Here is a 25,564-nt window from a genome sequence, read left to right on the forward strand (position 1 = left end):
TGCTGAAAACCTGTTTTGTTTGTTGTTGTTATTCACATCGTCGTGCTATCGTTTTTCCCGTTGTTGGCGCTCGGCCAACGGAAATTGAAATAATGTTCCGGTTTTTTAATAACTAGCGTGTATCACATCTTTAAAAAAATCGTTTAGTATTTTGAATTGTTGGTTAAAACAACCTTTTGTTCCTGTTTCCCTGTCCCCTATTTGGGTTTTTGAGTATACGGCAGCCCAGTTCGATTTCCACGATTTAAAATTCCACAAAGAGATTTTTACTCTAGTTTTAAGGTTAGCGTAGTTAGCGTTAGCTAACTCTCGATATTAGAGTATCTATGAGTGAATGTAATTCAGAGTATAGTTCACTATTATTTTAGCTTTTAATAACTGTAGTTTGCAAGAGATTGTAGAATAATAAATTTGCACTTTACAGAATGACCTCAAAACGCACGCCACACTGCTCCCGTTCGTCCACAGTAACTTGACAGATGTCATCAACCGCGAACTGGTGATAAAAAAAATCATTTCGATGTGAATGCACGGTTGATCTAACCCAGGTGGTGAGGTGCGCCGACCGAGGGGGCGCCACACTCCCCCTGGGTACGCCAAGAACTCATCGCGACGAACCTGAAGGACGGCCAGCTTTGTCGCCGGACGCTCGTAGATGCCCGTCTGGGTCTAAACCGCCGATGGCGCCGTCCCTTGGGCCAACAGTTTTGTGGAAGTCCTGGGTCAACGACTACCACGATGTCGTTCACCTCAATCGGCTTGACTTCGTTGAACCACTTCGTCCGCTTGGTTAGGTCCGGCAGATAATCCCGCACCCATCGTCTCCAGAAGATGTTCGCTTCGACCTGTGAGGCACACCATGCCCGGCGCAAAACCACCGTGCTGTCGTCGAAGACCGTGGTCGGCTTGAGACCGCTAGAAGAACCCAAGAGAAAATGGTTGGGTGTTAAACACTGGAGCCTCTGGATCTTCTATTGAATGAGAATTGATACACTTATCTCGTCTGGAAAGGCTTCTGCCTGAGCCAGTCGAAGCAGATAGTTAGTTGCATGCTTCAGTTCCTCACCCGATAGGACCAGTGATGCGTTCTGTGCTGTTTGCGTTGCTGCGCATGTTGCGTGCGGCTCTAAATATTGTAGCTGTGGTGACTCGTAACAGGCGCCCCCAACAAGAGTATTCTCGAACGTTGATGATTGGTTGAGGTTGCACCTGATGGTAGAAGAGGTTTGCACGGAGTTCTTCATCGGTGCCAGCTTCACGGTACGGATTAGATGGCCAGCGGTCTTGACGTTCCCACAAGTAACTGGGTCCTTTGAACCACCGGCTCTCTTCGGTGAGGTTTGGCACACCCTGCCACTTGGTAGCATCGTCAGCAACATTTTCCTTGGACCGCTTGTAACCCCAGTCTGCTATGTTCGTTGTTTCCAGAATTTCACTGATACAGAATGCAACAAATTGCGAATACCGCCGATGATCTGACCGGATCCAGCACAGGACGTCACGCGAGTCGCTCCAGAAAAACCACAATCCTATCAGCCAACCTGACTCCGATGACCGCGGCCTGTAACTCCAACCTCGGTATGGACACAAACTTACCCGAGTCTTCGCACCTACGATAGCACATTCCACAGTACTGCCCTGCTCAAAACGTAGATAAACGACCGCTGCGTAGCCTGACAGGCTTGCGTCGACAAACGTGTGCAATTGGATGTTCGTATGTGGACTCAGTTGCGTTAAGGAACGGTAACAACGAGGTATGCTGATGCCCTGCACCTTCGGTAGAATCTCCAACCATTTCTCCCACTTTTCGTTGAGACTTTCCGGAATCACGTCATCCCATCCGATGCCAGCTCGCCAAACTTCTTGGAAGAGAACCTTCAGGTAGATGAGCACGTTCGATATCAGTCCTAGCGGATCAAAGACAGCCATTAACGTCCGTAGAACCTCCCGCTTCGTCGGTTTGCGTTTACCTTCGAGCAGCTCCTGGTCGTGCTTTGTGGCGAGAGCTTGTAGGTGAACGTGTCGTACACCACCACATACCCAAAACCTTCTCTGTTCCCAGTTCCATTTCGAGAGTTAAGCTCTTCTCGTCGGTATTCTCTTCCTTCATCGCTTCCGCGACTGCAGGTGAGTTGGAAATCCAGTTTCGCATGTCAAATTCAGCTTGCGCGTAAACGAACTTCACATCCTTAGCGAGCTGAATAGCCTCCTGCTCCGATTCGACGCAAACTAGCATATCGTCCACATAATGCTCCTAGACGATCGCTTGAGCTGCTGCAGGCTATTGTGATTCGAACTTCTGCGCGTTGAGATTTTTCACGTACTGTGCGCAGCTTGGTGAACACGAGGTACCGAAAGGCATAGCACTCTGAGACAATGCTGATCCTTCTTGCACATGAACACCTGCAAGTACATCTCCCTGATGTCGCCACTGAGCCCCACTAGCAATTCTCGGAACCGGTAGAGAACGTAGTCGAGCGGTGTGAGAAGGTCCGGTCAGGAGCATTGAGTTCGGCGAAACACCGTTGGTTTTAGCTGCCGCATCCCACACGATTCTCACCTTTCCGGGACTGTTTGGATTGAACACCAGGAACAACGGCAGATACCATACCCGCTCCTGTGAAGTTTGCAACTCCTCGTCGGAAAGTTTCCCGATGTACCTTTCAGTCGGTAATCTTCGATCCGGTTTGCTATTGGATAACTGTCGTCGAACTTCCATAGAAGGGTAACTTCGTATCTTGCTTCATATCGACTTGTAAAATTGTACCGGTTGTTAGTGGAAAGTGCAGTTCGTTGCGATAATCGTCTATTAGGAGCATATTTCGTGTTGTGAAAATAGTGAAAAAGTTATCTAATCGGACATCTTAAAGTGTTTACTGTTGTGTTATTGTTGATATCAGACGCTCTGCAGAATTCAACTCCTCCTTCGTATTAGAGCATCTCCACCGCGGTTTCTAAATTAGTTTTGGAAACTGAGTCAGCATGACTTCCGCCTGTAACCAATGCGCTAAACCAGTTAAAGGCAATGAAGAATCCGTCTCCTGCATGGCTTTTTGTGACAGGATAATTCACCTGAAATGTGACTAGCCCGAACTTGTTTTGGATGTGCAACGAGTGCGCGAAGCTGATGAAATATGCTCGGTTCTAAACTGCTGTTTCGTCGCTGGGTAGTGCGATTAATTCTATCACCGAGAAACAGGAAATCGCACACGCTGAGCATAGAAAGGAAAGGACAGCAGATTGCTGAGCTATCGAAGCGAATCGCATTGACAACTCCAACACACTTGAGTTCCGGCGATCTTATGCGTCAACGGCCATTAAAACGGCGCCGCGATGAAGGCTTCCTCTTCAGCAAACCACTTGTTGGTGGTACTAAAGCAGTAAAGGATGACAATGTCTTTACCGAGATCCTTACTGTCACTGAACCCACCGAGCTGTTTTGGCTGTACCTTTCTCGTATTCATCCTAGCGTGAAATCGGAATCAATCTGGAGAAGCTGGTCAAAGGTTGTGTAAAGTGCGATGATCCGATTAAGGTTGTGCCGCTAGTTAAAAAAGGATCCGACATCAGTCGTATGAGTTTCATATCGTACAAAGGCGGATTGGCTCCCAAACTACGCGAAGTTGCTCTTACATCGGATACATGGCCGAAAGGAATTTTGTTCCGTGAATTTGAAGACGGTTCAAACAACATGTGGATGCCTCGTTTGAACACACCTGCGATCACGATCTCTCCTGTTCCGGGACCTTCCGAGTTCTCAACTCCCATCTCCGGACTAGACCCAGTATGCTGATTCAGCTTCCGTGCTCCAGTGCAACGCCTCAAGCATCTGCCGGCTGTTTCCAGTTGAGAAGCACTTCTGATGCTGCTCATTCACAACATCCGCTTTATTGTTCGAACAATCCTAATTCATCTCCGGGGCGGACAATAGACAGCGCTTTGGAAGCTCCTGGTTCCTCCAGTCCAGTCGTGCCGATTCCTGCCAGCGCTCAGCATAGTCGTCCTGGACTTGTGGATGGAATGGAGGAAGTCTTCCACCTTGCCTCTACAGGCAAGTACAATCAATATATTGACCTGCCTCTGTAACGCAACTCTGCCGCAGAAAGCTCCATGGAAGCCATCAATCCCTCCGTCTCATTCCTGCCATCAGCAGCCTTCGTTTATCATAGCCGTTCCGGACCTGCTGTCGGATGTGGAGAGGAGGTCTTCCAACCCACTCACTATGGCAAGTATTCAATCAGACTTGATGATGGTCAGTTATTGCTGGATGTATCAGTGATTTCCAGAGAGAGCAGTCGTTCGATTCCTTGCCGCAAGCAGGACGTCGTGATCTTCTACCAAAACGCCGGTGGAATGAGTTCTGACGTTGAAGAGTACCGCCTAGTTGTACCGGATTGTTGCTACGATGTAATTATCCTGTGCGAAACGTGGCTCGATTATCGAACGCTTTCCAGTAAAGTCTTCGGTCCTGACTACGAGGTCTTTCGTTGCGATCAGAATCCTAACAACAGCCGTAAATCTACTAGTGGAGGTGTCCTTGTAGCTGTCCGTGGCGGGTTGGAGGTAAAGGCCATCGAGAACGATTTATGGAACTATGTGGGGCAGGTTTGGACAGCCATCAATTTGGGTGATCGCACACTATTTCTATGCGCTCTGTACATTCCCACCTGATCGCGTCCGGGACAATGAATCGATACTCACAGTCGGTCAGTTTTCACAGTTATCGAAAGTGCCACTCCAGTTGATGAGATAGTCATTTTGGGTGACTTCAATCTGCCAAGCGTTTCGTGGAGTCCATCTCTTAGTGGATTCCTGTATCAAGATCCTGATAGCTCTTCTCGACAAGTACAGCGCAGCAAAGCTTTCTAAAATTAACCATGTAGTTACCGAAAATGATCGTAGTTTGGACCTCTGCTTCGTGAGCACACAGGACAGGGCTCCATTAATTTCCTCGGCTCCTTGTGCACTAACTAAGCTAGTTCGCTGTTGAGGACAAACTCGTGCGTGATTTCGACGGTTATACTGCTGTGGTTTCTTATGACTTCCGTAAAGTTGACCACAGTAGCACCATAGATGTATTGTCTAGCATGGAATTGGAGAACCTCCTTGATCCAGATGACGTTGAGGCTGCAGCGCAAACTATTTCACATGTCTTGGCATATGTCATTGACAGACACGTCCCGAAAAGAACTCACCACAAAGTGTCTCACCCTTCCTGGCAGATGAGAAAGCTACGTAGGTTGAAGTCAAGAATCAAGAGAGCAGCATTGAGAAGATTTACGAAATATCGCACGCTTCAATATTTGAGGCTGATTAACATGTACCAGCGAGTCAGTCGTGAATGCTTTTCAAATTTCCAACGAGTGCAAACTTGAGCTACACCCGAAATCCTTTTCGAACTACGTTACCGAGCAACGAAGGGAGTCCGGCCGCCATGATTTAAACATTTCAATTTAGGATGCTTACGGAATTCGTGCTTCAATATTAGTCCATCGGCCGCAACTCCGGTGTGTGTTTGGGGATTGAGATCCTGCGGCACGAAATTGACCCCATACGTCTTGTACCACTCCAGAACGGCCTTGGAGTAGTGACGAACGTTGTGTGGTTTGAGAAACGGAAGCAGTCGTTTCTTCAGGCACTCATTCATGTGGACTTGGTCATTTACGGTTGTAGTTGTTACGAAAGGCTTGCTCCGTTTTCCGCACGAATCATGAATTTCTTGGGGAACTTCCACAGTCACATTACTGGTTTCCCGGAATTTGTTTGAAGTCCGCTTTTCCGTATGTTTCATCGTCCACGTCGTCGCTTACGTGCCCACATTCTAGCTGTTCTATTCGGTCGTTCATTGTGGGTTGGTGCTTTCTGAACCGTAGTCCTGCTCGTTTCTTGGCTTTCTGCACGAAAGTTTTTGTCCGGTGCAGTTTTCGTTTTCGCGACATCCCGAATGGAATTGTTGGGTCATTTGCTTACGATCGACAGTTAAACGTAGATTGTTGGATTCCCAACATCTTTCCCATGGCTCAGTACTTAAAAATATGAGTTGTTGAGGTGAGTGTGCAAAATTTTCCCGCGCACTTCGACTCCATTTTAAAAATTGGTAGAAATTTCTCAATGAAACTCACTCAATGTAAACAATACACGCTGAGGCCATCTCCCCAAAATTTCATTAAAATTCAGTTCAGAAGTTCATGGAAGCTTATTTTTTAGGACTGTTCAATTAAATGCAGGGCAGTACAACAAGCTTCATGAGATCTGCAAAAAAAAAGTAAGAAGTTGACACGACCGTCAATTTGACGTAGAATTACGTGCTCGCTATCAATATTCGGCGACTGTGTTTGGGAAAGCGCTTTTTGCAGGCACTCGGTGATAATTTTAATCGCCATTGCAACAGTTGGACATTTCTGTATTTTTCAACAGTAACCTATTGAAAATCGATTAAGTGTTGATTTCAGCAGATAAAATGAGGTGTCTACGATTATACCTTACCAATTAGGTTAACAACGTACGCAGCCAGCACAACTTTATTACTACTGTCCAAATCGTGGGTTACTGTCGGAGTTCACGGATCGAGGATTATAGTCGGGATGCTGAGAGCCTTGAGAGGAACGAATCGTCAACAATATGTGATCTCTTCTAACGAAGCAGAGATCAGTCACCACTCGATCACCGTCGGATACGGTCGAAAAGGGCAAGGCCCTCGCGCAAACCCAATTTTAAATTGTTTATATTTAAGAATAAATGTTGCTTTATAATACCCACCTGATTGCAAGGACGTGGCCGGTGACGTTATTGATCTTTAAAGGTAGGAGTCACTGGAACATGTACACTGAGAATGGCAGGTTACTCCCAAGCCCCATTCAGTTGATTCTTTGTACAATTTCACTGGTTCAGATCAATCACGGAGTGCAACTATCGATACGTGCAGTGAGACTAAGCTAAGCTAAGCTAAGAATAAATGTTGCTTTATAATAAAATGTTTTAATGTAGTAAACTGTTAATAAAGTGAATTTAATGTGTTAAGTGTAGTGTTTTGTAAAAACTGAAGGTGCATGCTGCATGGCCCAGTGGACATACAAACCAGAAGCGAAGAAGTCCCCAATATACGGTTCTTATCAAGGTCAGCAGAGGTCAGCATTCGGAGGTAGGCTGCTGGGTACGGTTTTGGTTCCTCGAACGTACATAGTTGGTCCTTCGAGCCGGATACATTCCGGAAAATTTCGGATTTCGAGGCCCAAACGATGCTACAATAGGCTATTCACCATCGCGACGGCATTAATTCGGCGTTGTCTTCATTGTGCCGGAGAACACAATTGCCAGCAGCCCAACAAAGGGAACCCAGTGTAATCAGCCATCGCTACCAGCCATCGCTACCAGCCATCGCCACTATCCAACAGTGCCATCATTGTTCTTCGATTGGCTTGGGTTCAACGGAGTTCACACCGAAAAGAACAGCTTGGACATACACGCTGTGGTCATCATCTCTAATTGGTGCCTTCACTACAAGCAGTAACACCCGTAGAATAATCAGGAGATTGTTCTACTTTCCTACCAGATTCGCTCGACATCTACTAGGCTGGCTCAACCATTGCCAAAAGCGATTCGTCATATGGTGACCGCATCTGTGGATTGTAGACTGCCGTGAATGGATACGGTGGACGATATTCCGAATCAAAGATTTCGCAGATATCGAGTGGTGACGGTGACTAAGATAACGCTACGGTGGACGTCGCTGAGCCATAATTTCTGGCAGGTAAATTTTAACACAAATAGATGTCCAGCCGTTGCTGGATTTGTGAACTGTACTCCAACAATAAATTGTACCTTTTTGGCGAACATTGGATCACTACTTTCTTGCGGACGAATCCCTGATTTGCGAGGTTCGAGATTAAATCTCTCAACTACTTTCGACGATCTTCTTCGCTGAACTTCACCTCGGTTGAATTGCCCTGCATCATCATTGATTGTCCAGGTGAGGCATAGTATATGTCTACCGAAGCAAGTTTTGTTGGATACTACATTAGTGCTTTATTTCCCTCACGTACTGGTTGAATACTATTGTCCAGTCATCGTGGAATAGCTGGTGCAGTCGGAACGAAATTTGCTCATTCATTATGGAATTCCATCGCTTCATTGTCTCGCCAACGATCGTCGCATAAGAGAACCTACGGTTTCATTGGGATTCAGATCGTAGTGGGTTGGCGCCTTCGTTCTTTGCCCAGGTAAAGCTAAACGGTATATGTCCGGCCGTAGTTGGATTATTGATACTACATCCGCCATTTTCTCTTTTGACACTCCTGAATCGGTGATAAGTTAACCTATACGTGTGGATGAAAGCTAATCGTACATTGGCTTGCACATTGAACGAGCTTTAAGAAAATTGGAGGTTGCTACCAGAATCCTTCGGTCATCCAGCGCAGCTATTAGTATATGTTTGGCCGAAGTGGGCCATTTGGATACTACACCTCTCTTTTCTTTCGATTTTGGATTTGTTGGATTGTCAGGCTGTACCGGGTTGCATCGTCCATAAATTCGTTCAGACGCTGCTCTTTTAAAATCCGTCAACATGCCTTCAAGATCCAAGGAAGGTCCACCACTGAAGTCTCTTTACACTAAATTAAAGGGGCAACAAACTTCCGTCAACAATATCTACAAATTCGTTGAGAACTTTCCGGAGGGTACCACTGCTAGCTAAATTCACGTGCGTCTTGAACGTTTAGATGATCTATGGGAGAAAATTAGTGATTCTCTCTATGAAATCGAAACTCACGAGGAATACACTGAAAGCGATGTATTTTCAAAGGAACGTTCGGATTTTGGAAACCGCTACTATGACGTCAAGTCATTTTTGCTTGACAAGGCCAAGGAATTTACAAATACGTCAGCTCTCGACGAATCAGCTGCAACGTCGCATGGAGGGATGGACCATGTTCGTCTGCCGCAAATTAAACTACAAAATTTCGACGGCAACATAGACGAGTGGCTGAGCTTTCGGGATCTTTATACTTCATTGATTCACCGGAAGGCAGATTTATCAGAAGTAGAAAAATTCCATTACCTTAAGGGTTGTCTCGGAGGTGAAGCGAAGGCGTTAGTAGATTCATTGAAAATCACTCGAGGTAACTATTCGATAGCATGGGAAACCCTTCAAAAGCGATATAATAACAGCAAGTTGCTAAAGAAAAGGCAGGTTCAGGCGCTTTTCAAACTGCCAAACCTTGGGAAGGAATCTGTGATCGACCTGCAAAGGCTTTTGGAAGGGTTTGAGCGATCCATTCAAACATTGGATCAAGTAGTTCAGCCGGCTGATTATAAGGATCTTTTGCTGATAGAAGTTCTCAGTGCACGGTTGGACCCCAGTACACGGCGTGGATGGGAAGAGTTCTCTTCAACGAAAGAACAAGACACTTTGCCGGAACTCATTGACTTTATTCAACGTCGCATTCGTATTTTAGAATCGCTACCCATAAGATCTTCGGATAGTCGTCAAGAGTCGGTACCAGCGGTAATGAAAAGGAAACAGTGGGTTCGTGTCACCAACAACGCTGTGCAGTCAACTTTATTGAAATGCCCTGCATGCACGGAGAACCATTTGCTGCATCTTTGTCCATCCTTTCTTCAAATGACGGTTTCCAGTCGAGAGTCTCTGATTCGTACACATGCTCTTTGTCGGAATTGCCTTAAGAGAGGACACCAGGCAAGGGACTGTTCTTCAAAGTACACTTGCACAAAAAAGAAAGGCTCATCATCACACTCTAGTCTGTTTTAAGGGTGAATCAGACTCAAAACTTCAAGCTGCCCCAAATGGAAATAAGGGAGGTTCTGGCAATAACAACAGGTCGTCGGCAGCAACCAATCAGCAAGAGGCGAATACGGCATCCTCTAGCACTGCATCATGTAACATGGCTCATGGGCGGACTTCAAGCATTCTTCTTGCCACAGCATTAGTTCTCGTTGAAGACGATACGGGATCTCGGTATCCAGCTCGTGCATTGCTTGACTCCGGTTCAGAATGCAATTTCATATCGGAGACATTGAGTCAGCGCTTGAACATTCGTAGCAGAGAGAAGGTCGACGTGTCGGTGTTGGGTATTGGCCACGTCGCGACAAAGGCAACACAGCGGCTGCAAGTGGCAATTAAGTCACGAGTTTCACTATTTTGTCGGTCCCTGAGCTTTCTGGTGTTGCCAAAGGTGACCGTCAATCTACCTACAACATCGGTGCATACTAAAGGATGGGAATTTCCAGAAGGAATAGAATTGGCTGATCCAAATTTCTTCAAGGCAAGCACAGTAGATCTGGTCTTGGGAATACAATCCTTCTTCACCTTCTTCAAGACAGGACAGGAAATGTCATTGGGTCACGGTCTTCCCATGCTAACGGAGACGGTATTTGGATGGGTTGTGTCAGGAGAAGTTACTGAAACTCCATCATCAACTAGGGCAGTCTGTAATATGGCATTTTCAGACAATCTGGAAAAACTCATGGAACGTTTTTGGACCTGCGAGGAAGTGGGATTTTCCAACAACTACTCTCCAGAGGAAGCACGCTGCGAGGAGCAGTATGCACGCACAGTTCAAATGGAAGCAGGCGGTCGTTACATTGTGACACTTCCCAAGGATGAGGATATTCTATCACAACTCGGGGAATCTAAGGACATTGCGTTTAGACGTCTGCAAGGACTGGAACGCAGGCTCTCAAGGGACGAGAACCTATCGAAACAGTACAAGGCCTGCATGACGGAATATTTGAAACTAGGTCACATGCGGAAGGTGGAGGATGATGCTCTGAACGGGAGTAAGCGGTGCTACTTACCACATCATCCAGTTGTGAAGGAGGCTAGCACAACTACAAAGGTGAGGGTTGTCTTCGACGCCTCGTGCAAAACGTCGAGTGGGATCTCCCTCAACAATACACTACTGGTCGGGCCAGTCATCCAGCAAGATCTCCGTACAATAGTTCTCCGCAGTCGTACCCGTCAGGTGATGCTGGTAGCGGATGCGGAAAAAATGTATCAGCAGATTAATATGAACCCAACGGATATTCCACTGCAAAGTACTTTATGGCGGTTTGGGACAGACGAAGAAGTTGAAACGTATGAGCTTACGACGGTGACGTATGGAACGAAACCGGCACCCTTTTTGGCAACTCGTACGATCAAGCAACTAGCTGTAGACGAGCGGGAAAAGTACCCCCTTGCAGTACAGGCTGTAGATGAGGATATCTACATGGATGATGTTATCTCAGGTGCAGATGACATTGAAACAGCAGTGGAACTACAAAAACAATTAAACGCTATGATGGCAAGTGGCGGGTTCAAGCTTAGGAAATGGGCGTCTAATTGCTCAGCAGCTTTGTATGGCATACCGCGAGACAATCTAGCGCTTCCGACCACGGAGGAAGTTAATTGGGAACAGGATCAATCAGTAAAAACCTTGGGGTTAACTTGGTTACCAACAACCGACTGCTTCAAATACCAATTTCAAATACCAACCTTCCAGCCAGACGAAATTCTTACCAAACGGAAGGTTTTGTCTGCCATAGCGATGCTCTTTGACCCTCTTGGACTTTTGGGGGCAACTATAACACTCGCGAAAATCATCATGCAGCATTTATGGAGTTTGCGAAATGAACGAGGAGAACGATTGGATTGGGATGCGCCATTACCAAACACGGTGGGGGAGGAGTGGCGAAACTTTCATGAGCAACTGGTATGCTTGAACGAGCTTCGAGTACCTCGCTGCGTGATCGTATCAAAGGCAAAATCAATTGAGATAAAGGGTGTCCACAATGAAATTGCCACACACAAAATTGATTCGCAAAATTCGAGTTTTCATCCGATTGCCATCAAATTTTCAGGGATTGAGAATTAACTATTAAACTTCATTTTACCATTTTACTCGTATTTTATTTACAGTCCATACGCAAATGCCCGCACCTTGGCCTTAACCCCGGCCATAAGATTCTGCACAACCTGTGAATCAACCGTTTTTTGCATGTAAACCCATACTTTCTTCAGTTCCTCGACTGTCTTCACTACCTTAGGTCGTTTAAGAAGGTGCTGCTTCATAATCGCCCAGTACTTCTCGATGGGGCGGAGCTCCGGAGTGTTGGGAGGGTTGAACATTTTCGGCACGAAATTGACCTTATTGTCCGCATACCACTTCAGCACGTCCTTGGAGTAGTGGCATGAGGCCAAATCCGGCCAGAAGATTGTTGGGACGTTGTGGGCCTTCAGGAGAGGAAGCAGTCGCTTCTCGAGGCACTCTTTTATGTACACCTGTCCGTTCATCGTGTCCTGGGTCACGAAAGGTGCACTCCGCTTCCCGCACGTGCAGATGGCTTGCCAAACCAGGAATTTCTTCGCAAATTTGGACATCTTCTGAGTGCGGACATGCTCCGGAACGCTGAACTTATCCTTGGCCGTGAAAAACAGGTTGCCGGGGATCTGTTTGAAGTCGGCCTTCACATATGTTTCGTCGTCCATGATGCAGCATTCAACTTTCGTCAGCATGTTGAGGTACAACTTTCTGGCACGGGTTTTGGCGGACTTGTTCTGCTTCTCGTCGCGATTAGGGGCCTTTTGTACCTTGAACGTTCGAAGTCCAGCCTTAGTTTTGGCCTTCTGGACAAAACTTCGGCTTAGGTGCAGCTTCTTAGCCACATCCCTAACGGAGGCGTTCGGATTTCGGTTGAAGGCCCCAACTACGCGGTTGTGATTTTTGGTGTTGTACGGAATACTTTTTCCTTCACTTCTGGGCTTCCGATCGGTGGTCAACCGTTCCTCGAACCGCTTAATCACTCGCGACACCGTGGAATTCGCGATTCCCAACGTTTTAGCGATGGAACGATGCGAGAGATCCTTGTTCTCGTGATGAATGCGCAAGATTTTATCACGCACGAGCTGTTCTTTCGACTCCATTTCCGCGAGTTTTGATCACAGGACTTTAAAACTTGCAGGATGTAAATAATGCACTATGAACTAAATCCACCCAAATTTTCATTAAATTCTACCCAACGGTTAAAAAGTTAGAGCAATTTCATAGTGTGGCAATTTCATCGTGGACACCCTTTAGTACCGTCCCAATGACGCAGATTTTTAGCGATGGGCCCAATATTAGATCCATAGGCCAACATTAGAGCCATTTCCCCTATTTAAAAAAAAACTTCATTAACAAGAACTTCCAGACAAATCCAGACTTGTTATTCTACAACAGCCAGATTTTTTGAAAGATCACTTGGCAACTCATATCATGGCTTTTTAATCGTGAAAGTTGTCTAAGCCTAAAATGTCGAAAAATGCTTTAGGAAAATTTTCAAGCTCTACACTAAGAAAAATTCAAAGATTGTGTTTATGTGTCCCACCCATGACGAAATGGCTTTCAATCGAGTTTGCACTCGGTACTGAACTTTTTTTTCGAATTCTTTCAGTTTCTCGCCTGTTTCGTGTTGCTGCTGTTAGTAGCGAGTCTACGTGTAGACGCACTTACTTGGATGGTTTAAAATTCGTTTGATAATCTGTTGGCAACCAATAATGGCTATTTTCACTTGTTATGATTTTAAGGTTGTGTTTACGAAGTGTCTATAGCCCAGATACAGGTAAATCCTGACATTAGAAATGGAACAAGTTTTTCTTTGGTTGGGGAGCTTCACTATAAACATATGAGCCGTAAAAGCAAGAATAAGTACGAATAAGTACCGATCGAAGAGATCGATTCAAAATCAATTCGGGTTTTAAAGTTAAAAAGACTCGCACAACCCATCATCGTGAGAGGATCCGGAGCAGCGCTGAACTCGATGTAGCCAGAATATGAGAATTGCCAAAGCCAGAAACCAGTTTTCGCACAAAACGCCGCTTGCGCCGATGACGGTTTGTGATTTTTTTTCCTTCTTTCTGGAGTTCAATAAGACCGCCCCGCCGCCGCGCACCGGTCCAAGAGGAATCGAAAAACGTTGCCCTCCCGGTTGCGTGTGTGCATGGCGCCGACGACACCGTCGCCGTCGCCGCCGCCCGCCTTATCGGTATTTTTGTTTCGGACTCGGTTATGGAATTGATTTGTCGTGTCCTGGGTCCGGATATCCTTCGATCCAAGTTGTAGCTGATATGTTGTTGCGGTTGTTGTTGTTGTTGTTGTTGTTGACAGGTTGCGTGAAGGTTTCGAAAGGTTTCACTTTCGATTTGGGTCCAGTGTGGTTGGATGACGTTTTGGCTAACATTTTTTGAACAGTGTTTTCAAGGGGTCGATCATCATTGTGATAGTACAGATATTACAATGTGCTTAGCTACTAACCAGCTGACATATTTTCAAGTTTTTAAAACTTGATTTTTGGAGACATAAAATTTTATACAGTATGCACGAATTGCAAAAAACCACAAGATGGCAACACTGTAGGGGAAAAAAAATCAAATCTCAGCATTTGATTGTACTTAGAAGTGTCAAGTCTTGAACATACTCACAGATTTGATCGTTTTGAGCAACTTTCAACATGTTAATGCAACTTTCAACATGTGTCAAATTTAGGTGAAAATGCACCACAGCCTAACTTTAATCTTTTAAGAGTCACGAAAAGCCGAGTATTTTGAAAATGAAAGCGAACCAGAATGACCCAATTGCACCGTAAAACACTACAAGGAATAAAGCAACTTTTTTGCGTTCACTTTAAACATGAAACGACATAACTAACAATATTGCGCATACGATAGGTCGTAGCGAAAAAAATAAATGTAAGCAATATGCATCCGTACTAGCTGCACGTGCCATCGTTTTAGCAGGGTGCGAAATAAATATGCAATTCGGTTGATGATGCATCGAGCGAGCACTCAAATTTAAACACGACGAATGACTAATTGTGATGTTCGCAGCTAATGTCATAGGCATGTGCAGATTTCCGACTAGGGGATAGCCTTAAATGATGTATTTCCAGAAGAATTACGTACTCAGCTTCGCCCATCAGAAACTGATCGATGTTGTTAAATGTTTTGAAATCATGTTGATTGTAAGCGGTCGAAAATGTTTACTATTGCCCCCCTCTCCCTAGTTCTTCAGCAATTTGCAGCGAGCTCTGATGTGCAGTCACTACCACCCTCATCTATGCCTATGTTCACGTCAAGTTCCAGGAAAAAGAGACAATGCAATAATTTGAAACCCCTCAACAAACACGCTGATTTGCATTTGTCAAATTTGATGAGTTTCGGCTACAATAAATAAAAAAAAAAACATTCCGATTGACCAAACATTCAAACCGAAGCCGCGATACCTCCAAGACTGCTCGCTGCTGTTTGACATTCAAATTTTCTAGCGCCAATATCCGCCCACCAAAGGGACGCCCACACACATGTCGAATCAATTTTCGAGATGCTGCTCGTTAGTTAGTTTTATTATTTGCTCACCTGGTGGGTAAATTGAATGCGAATGATGTGCTCTGCTATCGCTCAGAACGACACACACCGAGCAAGATATTGAGGCGATTTTCTTCGTTCGTCTATTTGCGATGGGTAAATAGTAACTTGACTTGGACACTCTTGCCAAAATCTTTCCCGTCGTCCACTTTGTAGCGACTCGAATGCTGAATGCTGTCTGGCCCAAATAAACTACCTATATAGGCACCGGAGAAAGAACCATTCCCGCACGGCAATGCCGTTTGGACACGTTTGACTGAGCAAGCACCGGCCGGACTAGAGTAGGGTAGAGCTGCCAGCGTTGGACTCCTGAAGCTGATGATGATTGAAAGACCAGCAGCAGTAGCTTGGACAAGTTTGCGATACCTAGTAGAGTGAAATGCACTGAAGGAAATGTGGTCGGTGGAATGGGCAGCAAGGGGGATGCCATAGCGAGATAGAGAGACCAATAACGACAAGATGACGCCACCAGGGACGGTAACGACTGGCGAAGCGATGCCGCCGTAGCCGGAATATACAGCAGCAGTTGTAGAGGCAAAGCAGAAGGGTGAATTTCATGGACGAATTGATGCACACGTACAATACGGTTCCCAAGACGAAACATATATTGATTTAGTGCGGATGCTGCATGGTGTGGTGGATACTGCGGTGGAAGTAACGAGTGAGATGACCGGAAGTTTACCGGAGATACAGTCAAGATTCCCATAGTACGGTTAATAGCTATGCAAAGTTGCTCGAAGTGCCGAACCGGGCAAGCTGACATGGATGGTTCTCGCCAAACAATTTCTTAGAGTGAGTCGTATGCAATCGGAATCTTTACTTTCAAATGGACCTGTGACTAGTTCTTAAATGATCATTTCCTAAAAGAAGTAGAGATAATGCCGGCTTTGGTAATACCTTTACCTATTATCGTCAGGGGGGCAAACAAAGTTCTTGAGCGCACCGAGGCAATATATTTTCGTGAATTTATCATGCAGCATTGCTAGTTCAATGGACGGGGAATTCAAACAGCCAAAAATCGTTGAATTTTTCTCAAGCCAGTGCACAGTGGTCCAAAATGCAGATTTAGGTGGTATGATATGTTTTGAGCCTGAAATTGAAACTTTAGACTAAAAGTCTCTTCTACAAAGTTGTTCCTTATAGTTAGGCCCTCATTTTTATGACACTGAATTCTAGGGTGGTTCCTATTATCATTCAAATCAAAAAACTAACTGTTTTGTTTGAATAAATTAAGGTATACATTCTTCGACAAAGTTATAGCTGAGCTAATTTCAAGCAACTTTGTTGAAAATAACTTTATTGTATCTCTTAAATTGGCCGATTTACCTGTCCTGTCTCCCAGCTCTTTACGCTCGAGTATAGAGTTTACATCCCAGCTCGTGATGTGGAGATCGAAGGTGTGGTCACCGAAGCGAGTCTGACCCCCGAGATCTTGGAGAAGCAGGCGGTTGGCCGTTTCAAGAACCGTTTGCTTCCCCCGGTGAAGATACTGGATGTCCAAAAACTGGGCTCAGTATCTGTCAGCGAGGGTAAAAAGAGTTTTACCCCCACAGACTCGTTGCGTGTGACCTTTTCTGGTTCAGCCCTTCCTCACTACATCGAGCTGGGAAAACTTCGACTACCTGTGCGCTTGTTCGTTCCCCGGGTCATGAACTGCCAAAACTGTAAGCAGTTGGGACATACGGCGTCCCACTGTGGCAGCAAGGCACGCTGTTCCAAATGCGCGGAGAAGCACGAGGATGGCGCCTGCACAGTCACTGCACCAAAATGCGTGTACTGTAAGGGAACTCCTCGTGGTCTCTCGTCATGCCCGGTGTACAAACAACGCGGGGAGAAATTACAACGCTCACTCAAGGAACGTTCCCGGCAGTCTTTTGCGGAAATGCTTAAGACGGCCACGCCATCGACCAACGACAAAAATCAATTCTCTCTTTTGTCAGATGACGAGACTGACTCTGACTTGGCTGAGGAGGGAACTTCTTTCCGTTTTTCTGCACGGAAACGAAAACGCATCCGTTCGCGGAAAGTTGACAATGAAGAACCCCAAATCAGCTTGCCCAAATCAAGGAGTGGTGGAAAAAAAGTGACTTCTACTCCTCCTGGGTTCCGCAGAACTGACTATACCCAGGATTTTCCACCTCTCCCGGGGACATCCAAAACCCCTGATTCCCATTTTTAAGAACAGAAGACCCTTCTTCATCTGGGTTGTTCTCATTTGATAAAATTGTGGACGATATCCTCAAGTACCTGAATATTTCTGATCCTCTGAAAAGCATTGTTCTGGCAATGCTTCCTACTGTGAAGACCCTCTTGAAGCAATTGACATTGAAGTGGCCCCTCATTGCAGCAATCATTTCCTTCGATGGATAATTTTCCAAACGAGGTCGGGGATTTGATCACTGTTCTACAGTGGAATTGCCGAAGCCTTATTCCAAAATTAGACTCTTTTAAGTTTTTAGTTCACAATAATGATTGTGATGCATTTGCTCTTTGTGAAACTTGGCTCTCTTCAGATATAGATCTTCCTTTTTATGATTTTAACATTGTTCGACTGGATCGTGAGGATTCGCGTGGAGGAGGGGTACTTTTGGGGATCAAAAAGTGCCATTCCTTCTATAGAGTGAATCTTCCACAATTTACAGGTATTGAAGTTATCGCATGTCAGGCTATTTTTAAAGGTAAGAGCCTTTGTATTGTTTCTGTTTATATTCCTCCTAGAGCCGTTGTTAATCGAAAACAACTTTCAGATATATGTTCGGTACTTCCTGCTCCACGGTTGATCATGGGAGATTTCAATTCCCACGGTACAGGCTGGGGGGAACTGTATGATGACAACCGTTCTACTATGATATATGACCTCTGTGACAACTTCAATATGACAATTCTTAATAATGGAGAAGTAACACGTTTGGCTGGTCCATCCTCAAATGGAAGTAAATTAGACCTCAAACTTTGCTCTAACTCATTATCGTTGGATTGCACGTGGAATGTGATCCAAGATCCCCACGGTAGTAATCACTTGGCGATCAAAATTTCGATTGCCAGTGGGTTCAATCCGTCGGAATCCGTTAACGTCGCTACGACCTCATCCGTAATATCGATTGGACAACGTTCAAGACCGCGATAGAGGAAGCCGTGTCGTCGGTTGGAGGAATATAACTTCCTCTCCAGTCTGATCTTGGACAGCGCGCTTCGAGCTCAAACTCGGCCGGTTCCTGGAACGTCTTTGCGTAGGAAACCTCCTTCCCCTTGGTGGGACCACCAATGCACAGAGGTTTATCGTAAAAAGTCCGACGCGTTTAAGCTTTTCCGGAAACGTGGAACACCCGTGTATTTCGAAGCGTACTCGACTCTTGAACGCGAACTCAAAGCCAAGAAACGCGGATACTGGCGGCAATTCGTGGACGGATTATCGCGCGAAACGTCGATGAATACGCTGTGGAACGCGGCGCGAAGGATGCGTAACCGGTCTTCGAACAACGAGAGCGAGGAGTACTCAGATCGTTGGATTCTTAAGTTCGCACGAAAAGTATGTCCTGATTCCGTGCCGGCACAGATGATTCCTCGCGAAACGACGAATTCGGTAGACGAGATCAGCCAGCCTTTTTCAATGCTGGAGCTCTCACTCGCGCTCCTTTCGTGTGGCAATTCGGCTCCCGGGGCTGATAGAATCAAGTTCAACTTGTTGAAGAACCTCCCAGACGTCGCTAAGAGGCGCATGTTGAACTTGTTTGGTCAGTTCCTGGAGCTTAATATTGTTCCGGATGATTGGAGGCGGGTGAGAGTTATAGCCATTAAAAAGCCTGGAAAACCCGCATCAGATCATAACTCGTATCGTCCCATCGCGATGTTATCGTGCATTCGAAAATTGTTGGAGAAAATGATCCTTTTTCGCTTGGACAAATGGGTTGAGACGAACCACCTACTCTCAGATACTCAATTTGGTTTCCGTAGGGGCAAGGGAACGAACGACTGTCTCGCGTTGCTTTCCACAGAAATTCAGTTGGCTTTTGCTAAAAAAGAGCAAATGGCTTCTGTCTTCTTGGATATTAAGGGGGCTTTTGATTCAGTATCGGTTGAAGTCCTTTCAGACAAACTCCACGCATGTGGCCTTTCTCCATTAATTAATAACTTTTTGTACAATTTGCTGTCAGAGAAACATATGAGCTTTTCTCATGGAAACTCTACAGCTTCTCGATTTAGTTACATGGGTCTCCCCCAGGGCTCATGTTTAAGCCCCCTTTTGTATAATTTCTACGTCAGAGAAATTGACAATTGTCTAAGTGACAACTGCACGCTAAGACAACTTGCAGATGACGGAGTAGTGTCAATGACAGGGCTCAAAGAGGTCGACCTGCAAGGACCCTTACAGGATACCTTAGATAATTTGTCTACTTGGGCTATCGAGCTAGGTATCGAATTCTCCTCGGAGAAAACTGAGTTGGTCGTTTTTTCTAGGAAGCATAGCCCAGCACAACCGAAGCTTCAACTTTTGGGTAAGCCGATCACTCAGTCCATGTCTTTCAAATATCTTGGGGTCTGGTTCGATTCCAAATGCACCTGGAGATCCCACATTGAGTATCTGAGACGAAAATGCCAACAAAGGATCAATTTTCTCCGAACAATTACCGGAACGTGGTGGGGAGCTCATCCGCAAGATCTTCTAACGTTGTACCGGACAACGATTTTATCGGTTTTGGAGTACGGTAGTTTTTGCTTCCAGTCGGCGGCTAAAACTCACATCATCAAACTGGAACGTATCCAGTATCGTTGTCTTCGTATCGCGTTAGGATGCATGCACTCGACTCATACGATGAGTCTCGAAGTGTTGGCGGGCATGTTGCCACTATCGGATCGGTTTTCGGAATTGTCCCTCAGGCTTCTCACCCGTTGTGAAGTTATGAACCCACTGGTAATCGAAAACTTTGAGAAGCTTCTTGAGCTAAACCCTCAAACTCGTTTTATGTCATTGTACTACGTGTACATAACTCAGGATGTCAGCCCTTCACAGCATAATCCTCATCGTGTATGCTTCTCCGACTTCGGCAATTCAGTTAGTTTTGATTTATCGATGACGCGGGAGATTCGTGGGATCCCAGAACATCATCGTTCCATGATTGTTCCGTCAATTTACGCTGCAAAGTTTGGCCAAGTTGATTCCGCAAGATCGTTCTTCACAGATGGATCACTAATAGAGGCGTCCGCTGGTTTTGGTATTTATAACGAATTTCATAGCGCCTCTCGAATGCTTCAAGCTCCCTGTTCCGTATATATTGCTGAACTGGCGGCAATACATTATACGCTAGAAACGATCACTTCACTTGCACCAGATCATTATTTTATTTTTACGGATAGTCTCAGTTCTGTCGAGGCTATTCGCTCCATGAGGCCGGTAAAGCACTCCTCGTATTTTCTCATGAAAATACGAGAGCTTCTAAGTGCTTTATCTTTAAGATCTTTTGTCATCACCTTTGCATGGGTCCCATCTCATTGCTCGATTCCGGGCAATGAGATGGAGGACTCACTTGCTAAGGTGGGCGCTATGGAAGGCGATATTTACGATCGACAAATCGCCTACGATGAATTTTTCTTCATTTATCGTCAACAGTCACTCGTCAGCTGGCAGAATAAGTGGAGTGAAGGGAGTTTGGGACGATGGCTATATTCGATCATCCCTAAGGTGTCGAAGAGTTCTTGGTTCAAGGGGTTGGATGTGGGTCGAGACTTCATTCGTATGATGTCTCGCCTCATGTCCAATCACTATTCGTTAAACGCTCACTTGTTCCGTGTTGGGCTGGGAGACAGCAATCTCTGTGAATGTGGACAAGGTTACCAGGACGCAGATCACATTATTTGGTCTTGTGCTGAGCATCGCGGAGTCAGATCTGAACTGTACGATTCCCTTCGGGCTCGAGGTAGACAACCTAATGTTCCAGTTCGAGATATTTTGGGTAGACGTGATCTGGAGTTTATGAAACTTATATATGTTTTCTTTAAGAATATTAATCTTAGATTGTAAGTTTGACTAACCTTGTGTTTAGTTTTTGTTTTGTTCGTGTGGGTTTTTTTTTTTAAATATTTGTTTCTGTAATAATTGTATAATTACACTGTGGATACCAAATTGAATAGGAATAAGTTCATGTTTTAGGAATAATGAAATATTTGTATCGTAAATCATAACTCAAACCTCCCCCTCCTTCTCCCCATCCATAAAACTGTAAATCTCTACTAACCTCGAGATGACCGCGAATAATCGGTTCAGTTCCTTTAAATCTAGATTTAGGACATCAATTATGTATAACGCAAATGATAACTTGGCTCTGTAAAGTTTATTCGATTGAGCCTGTACAAATAAATTAATTAATAAATAACCATTTAAGCGATATTTACATGTTTTTCAAATAATGCTTCATTATACTGAGTTTATACCTTTATTAACGTATGTGTTATAGTTATTTTATATAGTACAATATATATAATTTAAAAAAAAACGAGGAAAAAATGGGTTAAAGCTTTAATTTGTTGAACATGGATTATAGCAATATACTTAAAGTTAAATATTAATATGTTCAGTTTCTGCTTATGAGTCGCTATTATTAGAGTTTGCTTCTGGCTGATTTTGTAGTAACTGTCAATAGCTGTGTTTTCTTCTTTCGCTGTTGTCGCAAACTTGCGATGTACGAATCAGAAGTAATCAGCAACCTTATGAATACAACATGGTTGCTGGTCTCTCTGTATGCATAAAAGAATGGACATAAAACTTATCAGTAATTAATAATAATATTTGAAAATTATGGCATACCTTGAACACTTGAACGATTTTCACGTAACTGTTCAGATCTTTGTTCCTACACTCCAGTGGCTCCTCCAACAGGCATCCAATGCGTACGATTGCTGCAAGTTGGATTGATATAATGTACTTAAGTATTAGAAAAACTCAAAAAACAATTTTAAGGTAGTCCTGAAAGAAAACTAACTATATCTCTCTGGGGTAAAGATGAAGAGATTCGATGTGTTCAGCAAAGTTTCTTAAAATTTGATTCTCTACAACTTTACAGAAGACATAAACCCATTATCTCGCAGCTACAAAAAGTTAAATTTTCTAAGTGTAATACCCCCTTAATAAAAATTCAGGTGCATATTTCAAAAGATGCAGAATGAAATTTGAAGAATCTTCTCTGGAAACACCTAGGCACTAAAACGTTGATACGCCCCACTGTGAACCGGTGGGATTTGAACCCACGAACTCCATAAAGTGGGATGTGTGTTTGCTCATCAGTAGCTCATTTTTCCAAAAAAAAACAATTAATTACTTGACTTAAAGTCGATCAACCGTAGAAACATGAATACTAATTTAAATTGTTTTCTTTCAGGTTGCTGTTCTCCGCGTGTACATCCTCGTGGCATCGTTTTAGTTTAGGTAAGTTAGGGCTTATGACCTGGAATTTGGAAAGTAGCTTGGGAAACCAATAAACCTAAACATACCCCGACAAACATTGGAAGTTGAATAAGAGCTTAAGCTTCGGGACTGTCCACAAAGTACGTAGACACCTTAGGGTGGGAGGGAGGTAGGTTGGACTCGTCTAAACCTTAACAATCATCATCACTCTGAAAACGTTCCGTCACGTACCGCTGTCAGAGCAAATATGACCGTCCATTCAGCATATGGGAGATATCTCGGCCTTTTTCTGAGTCATTCACATTACGGGGGGTACGGGCTCATACCTGCCAAATGAGGTTTTACGTGTTCGCAAGCATGTCTCCTTTCCCGGTATGGAGCCTCCATCCATGAATGAAACTAATTTTCAGTCATTCTCGTTGTCCCTCCATCGCGCGCGTCATTCTGCCGTTGTTTTCTCCACCTTGCTGCAACTCGTCGTCGTCGTTTTTTCTCTAACGCTTGTTTGGGCTGCTGCCTTCCATTCAGGGCCTCCGAACAAACATGAAACTGGTTAGGGCACTATGGGTTGTCTAATCGACTCGATTGGTTTGGTTTAGGACGAACAACGTTCAATCACTCTTTCATTCATGCAATCGGGGCTCGCTCCGTCCATTCATACGGGCATATCAGCTCGCGGGATTACCTGTAGGTACTGCGCTGCCCAGCATGTCCCAAACAAGGCAGTAATTATTAATTACGTTTTGGAACCCCTTTGGGAGGCTGGGGCTCGTCGCTTTCGAGTCACGTCGTGATGTGATGGCGAGGGCGGTGGTAGATGTGACCATTCCCAAGTGGCAATTTTAGTTTTATTATAGGACTTGAAGACTGCTGATAAAACCTGCAATGTTACTTGGGTTGTGGCATATTTGGTCTGTCGGAAAAGCGACATGCAATCATCTGATTGTCTGAATCATGCGCCAAGTATTGTTATCCGGTAGAAAGTTCTACCTTAGGAAAGCACCGATTGGGAATGATGTTCAATGCTCGACCCAGAAAATCGTTTCTGCTTTGTGCTGGGACTTTTCTAAGCAATTTGTGGACGGCTTTTGTGGTTGTAGAATCCGTACAAGGAAAGCTGGCTCCAAAAGGGAGCAAAATAATTGACGGAACCCATAGGAAGACGGCTGATAAGGGCCGCTGCTGGTCAGACGGCGGTGGTGGCGGCAGTGACGACAATGGCAAAAGGATCGGCAGCGACATCTACTCCTACGCTCTGGTGTACGTACAGTTCATGACAAAAGCCTAATATGGGGAAATCCCACCAAGGAATTGAACCTAAATGGGAGGCCGCAGCATTTGCTTTTGTTCAGCCGAGCCGACTCAGTTGAGATGCTTCTTCGTTGGTGATAGGTTTAAGTTTGCCTTTCATCTTGCTAAGGAAGATTCGAGGAGGAGTTGATAGTTCGCCGGAACTACAATTATTATTAGTCAGTTTTATGTGAATCGAATAACTGGAAAGCTTGAACAGTGTGGTTGAAAATGCTTGGGTAATGTGATGATAATAGTTAAGGTGAAAATCTCCAGAGGCCTTTTTTTGTTCGTGTATCAATTTGAAATTTCACTGCTGCCGAAAGTTTGGACGATTGTTTGAGTTTACGCAACCTTAAACGTCATGAATCTTAAGATCCATCATGTCCTTGATTTCTGAAGGCGAGCTTAATTTGAGGATTCTGTAAGCGGCTTAAACACTATTTCAAACCGGGTCACAAATGTATGGTTGTTTCGTCAACACGAGGATTGATTAGGGTAGAGAACTACTTCGGCCTAATCGCCCATTTTGGGCCTATGGAGCAGCAAACTTCAAATAAATCCATGATTTCAGAGTTAACAATTAAATTATGCGTTTCGTACGATACTTAAGTTAATAAGCTACCGAACGAAGTCAATGAGAACGCGTGATATGTAGGTTTGCACCCATTATTCCCAAAAACAAAAGAAGCGCTCCGACCGAATCAAATTTTATCTTCATCCGATAGGCCGAAGTGAATTCATTTGCGTTTCAATAGCGTTTCAATGCGTTAGGCCGAGTTTAGAATCCGTAGGCCGAGTTTGGCGTCAAGAAGCAGTGTTAGACTTTTGACAATATCTCAACGATTGGTTTCTCTTTATCAATTCTTACGGAAAGGTAAATAAATTTGGAAGCTATCAGTAATAATAATATTCCGTTTGGTACTAAACTGCGCTAGATTAAGAAAGACTAAATGCGGGTTGTGCTTTATAGGCCGGAAATGGGGTAGTTAACCCTATATGTAGTTTATTTATATTAGACAGTATTACTGGATGTTAAACCATTTTTGGTGCGGATAACCTGAACCGTGTAAATTCTCGTATCTGAAGCGTGAGTAACGTGATCACTATGTTTTTAAAATGGATTGAAATGAGAATTAATGAGCTTTTCGTGAACCAGGGAGAGATTGATTCCAACCATAAATATAAATTTTGGCAAAAATGTGAATGATTTCCCATAACAAACAATTATGCAAAGTTTCATGCCAATCGCAGGGCTGGTAGCGAGTCACTTTTTAGTGACTTGGTCACTTTTTTTAAGCGAGTCACTAAAAAGTCTCCTTTTTTAAGGCCAAGTAGCTAAAGTCACTTTTTTCTTGTAATCAGTCACTATTTTCAACTTTTTTAGGGTAAATTTATTTCAATATTGATCATTCTTTGCTTTGTGACGTTTAACCATCTTTCTCTATGTACAGGGTGTCTACTCAGTTTTCTAAATA

The 25,564-nt window shown here is 44.5% G+C and overlaps 2 protein-coding genes across 4 annotated transcripts in view; both read left to right on the forward strand.

Moving 5' to 3' along the window:
- Sulf1 (Extracellular sulfatase Sulf1) overlaps positions 1–25,564 on the forward strand; it is a 209,775-nt gene that overhangs the window by 33,251 nt on the left and 150,960 nt on the right. For all 3 annotated transcript variants that reach the window (XM_065219105.1, XM_065219108.1, XM_065219107.1), the window contains exon 3: positions 22,771–22,817. The gene's annotated coding sequence lies outside the window, so the exon portion shown is untranslated. The remainder of the gene's footprint in view (positions 1–22,770; positions 22,818–25,564) is intronic.
- LOC135698942 (uncharacterized) lies at positions 10,452–24,084 on the forward strand. Its single transcript, XM_065219090.1, has 2 exons — positions 10,452–11,244; positions 23,897–24,084. The coding sequence occupies exons 1-2, from the start codon at positions 10,452–10,454 to the stop codon at positions 24,082–24,084; spliced, it is 981 nt and encodes a 326-aa protein (XP_065075162.1).

Source organism: Ochlerotatus camptorhynchus, unplaced genomic scaffold (assembly GCF_037179485.1).
Source record: "Ochlerotatus camptorhynchus isolate MF236.1 unplaced genomic scaffold, CSIRO-AGI_Acam_v1.1 ptg000099l, whole genome shotgun sequence".
Taxonomy (NCBI): Eukaryota; Metazoa; Arthropoda; class Insecta; order Diptera; family Culicidae; genus Ochlerotatus; species Ochlerotatus camptorhynchus.

Bases quoted from the DNA above. Each gene is read 5' to 3' on its own strand.
- LOC135698942 (XM_065219090.1), top strand. From the start codon at position 10,452: ATGGCATTTTCAGACAATCTGGAAAAACTCATGGAACGTTTTTGGACC. The intron at 11,245-23,896 runs GTGCAGATGACA...TTGTGGTTGTAG, and splicing joins CATGGATGATGTTATCTCAG to AATCCGTACAAGGAAAGCTG.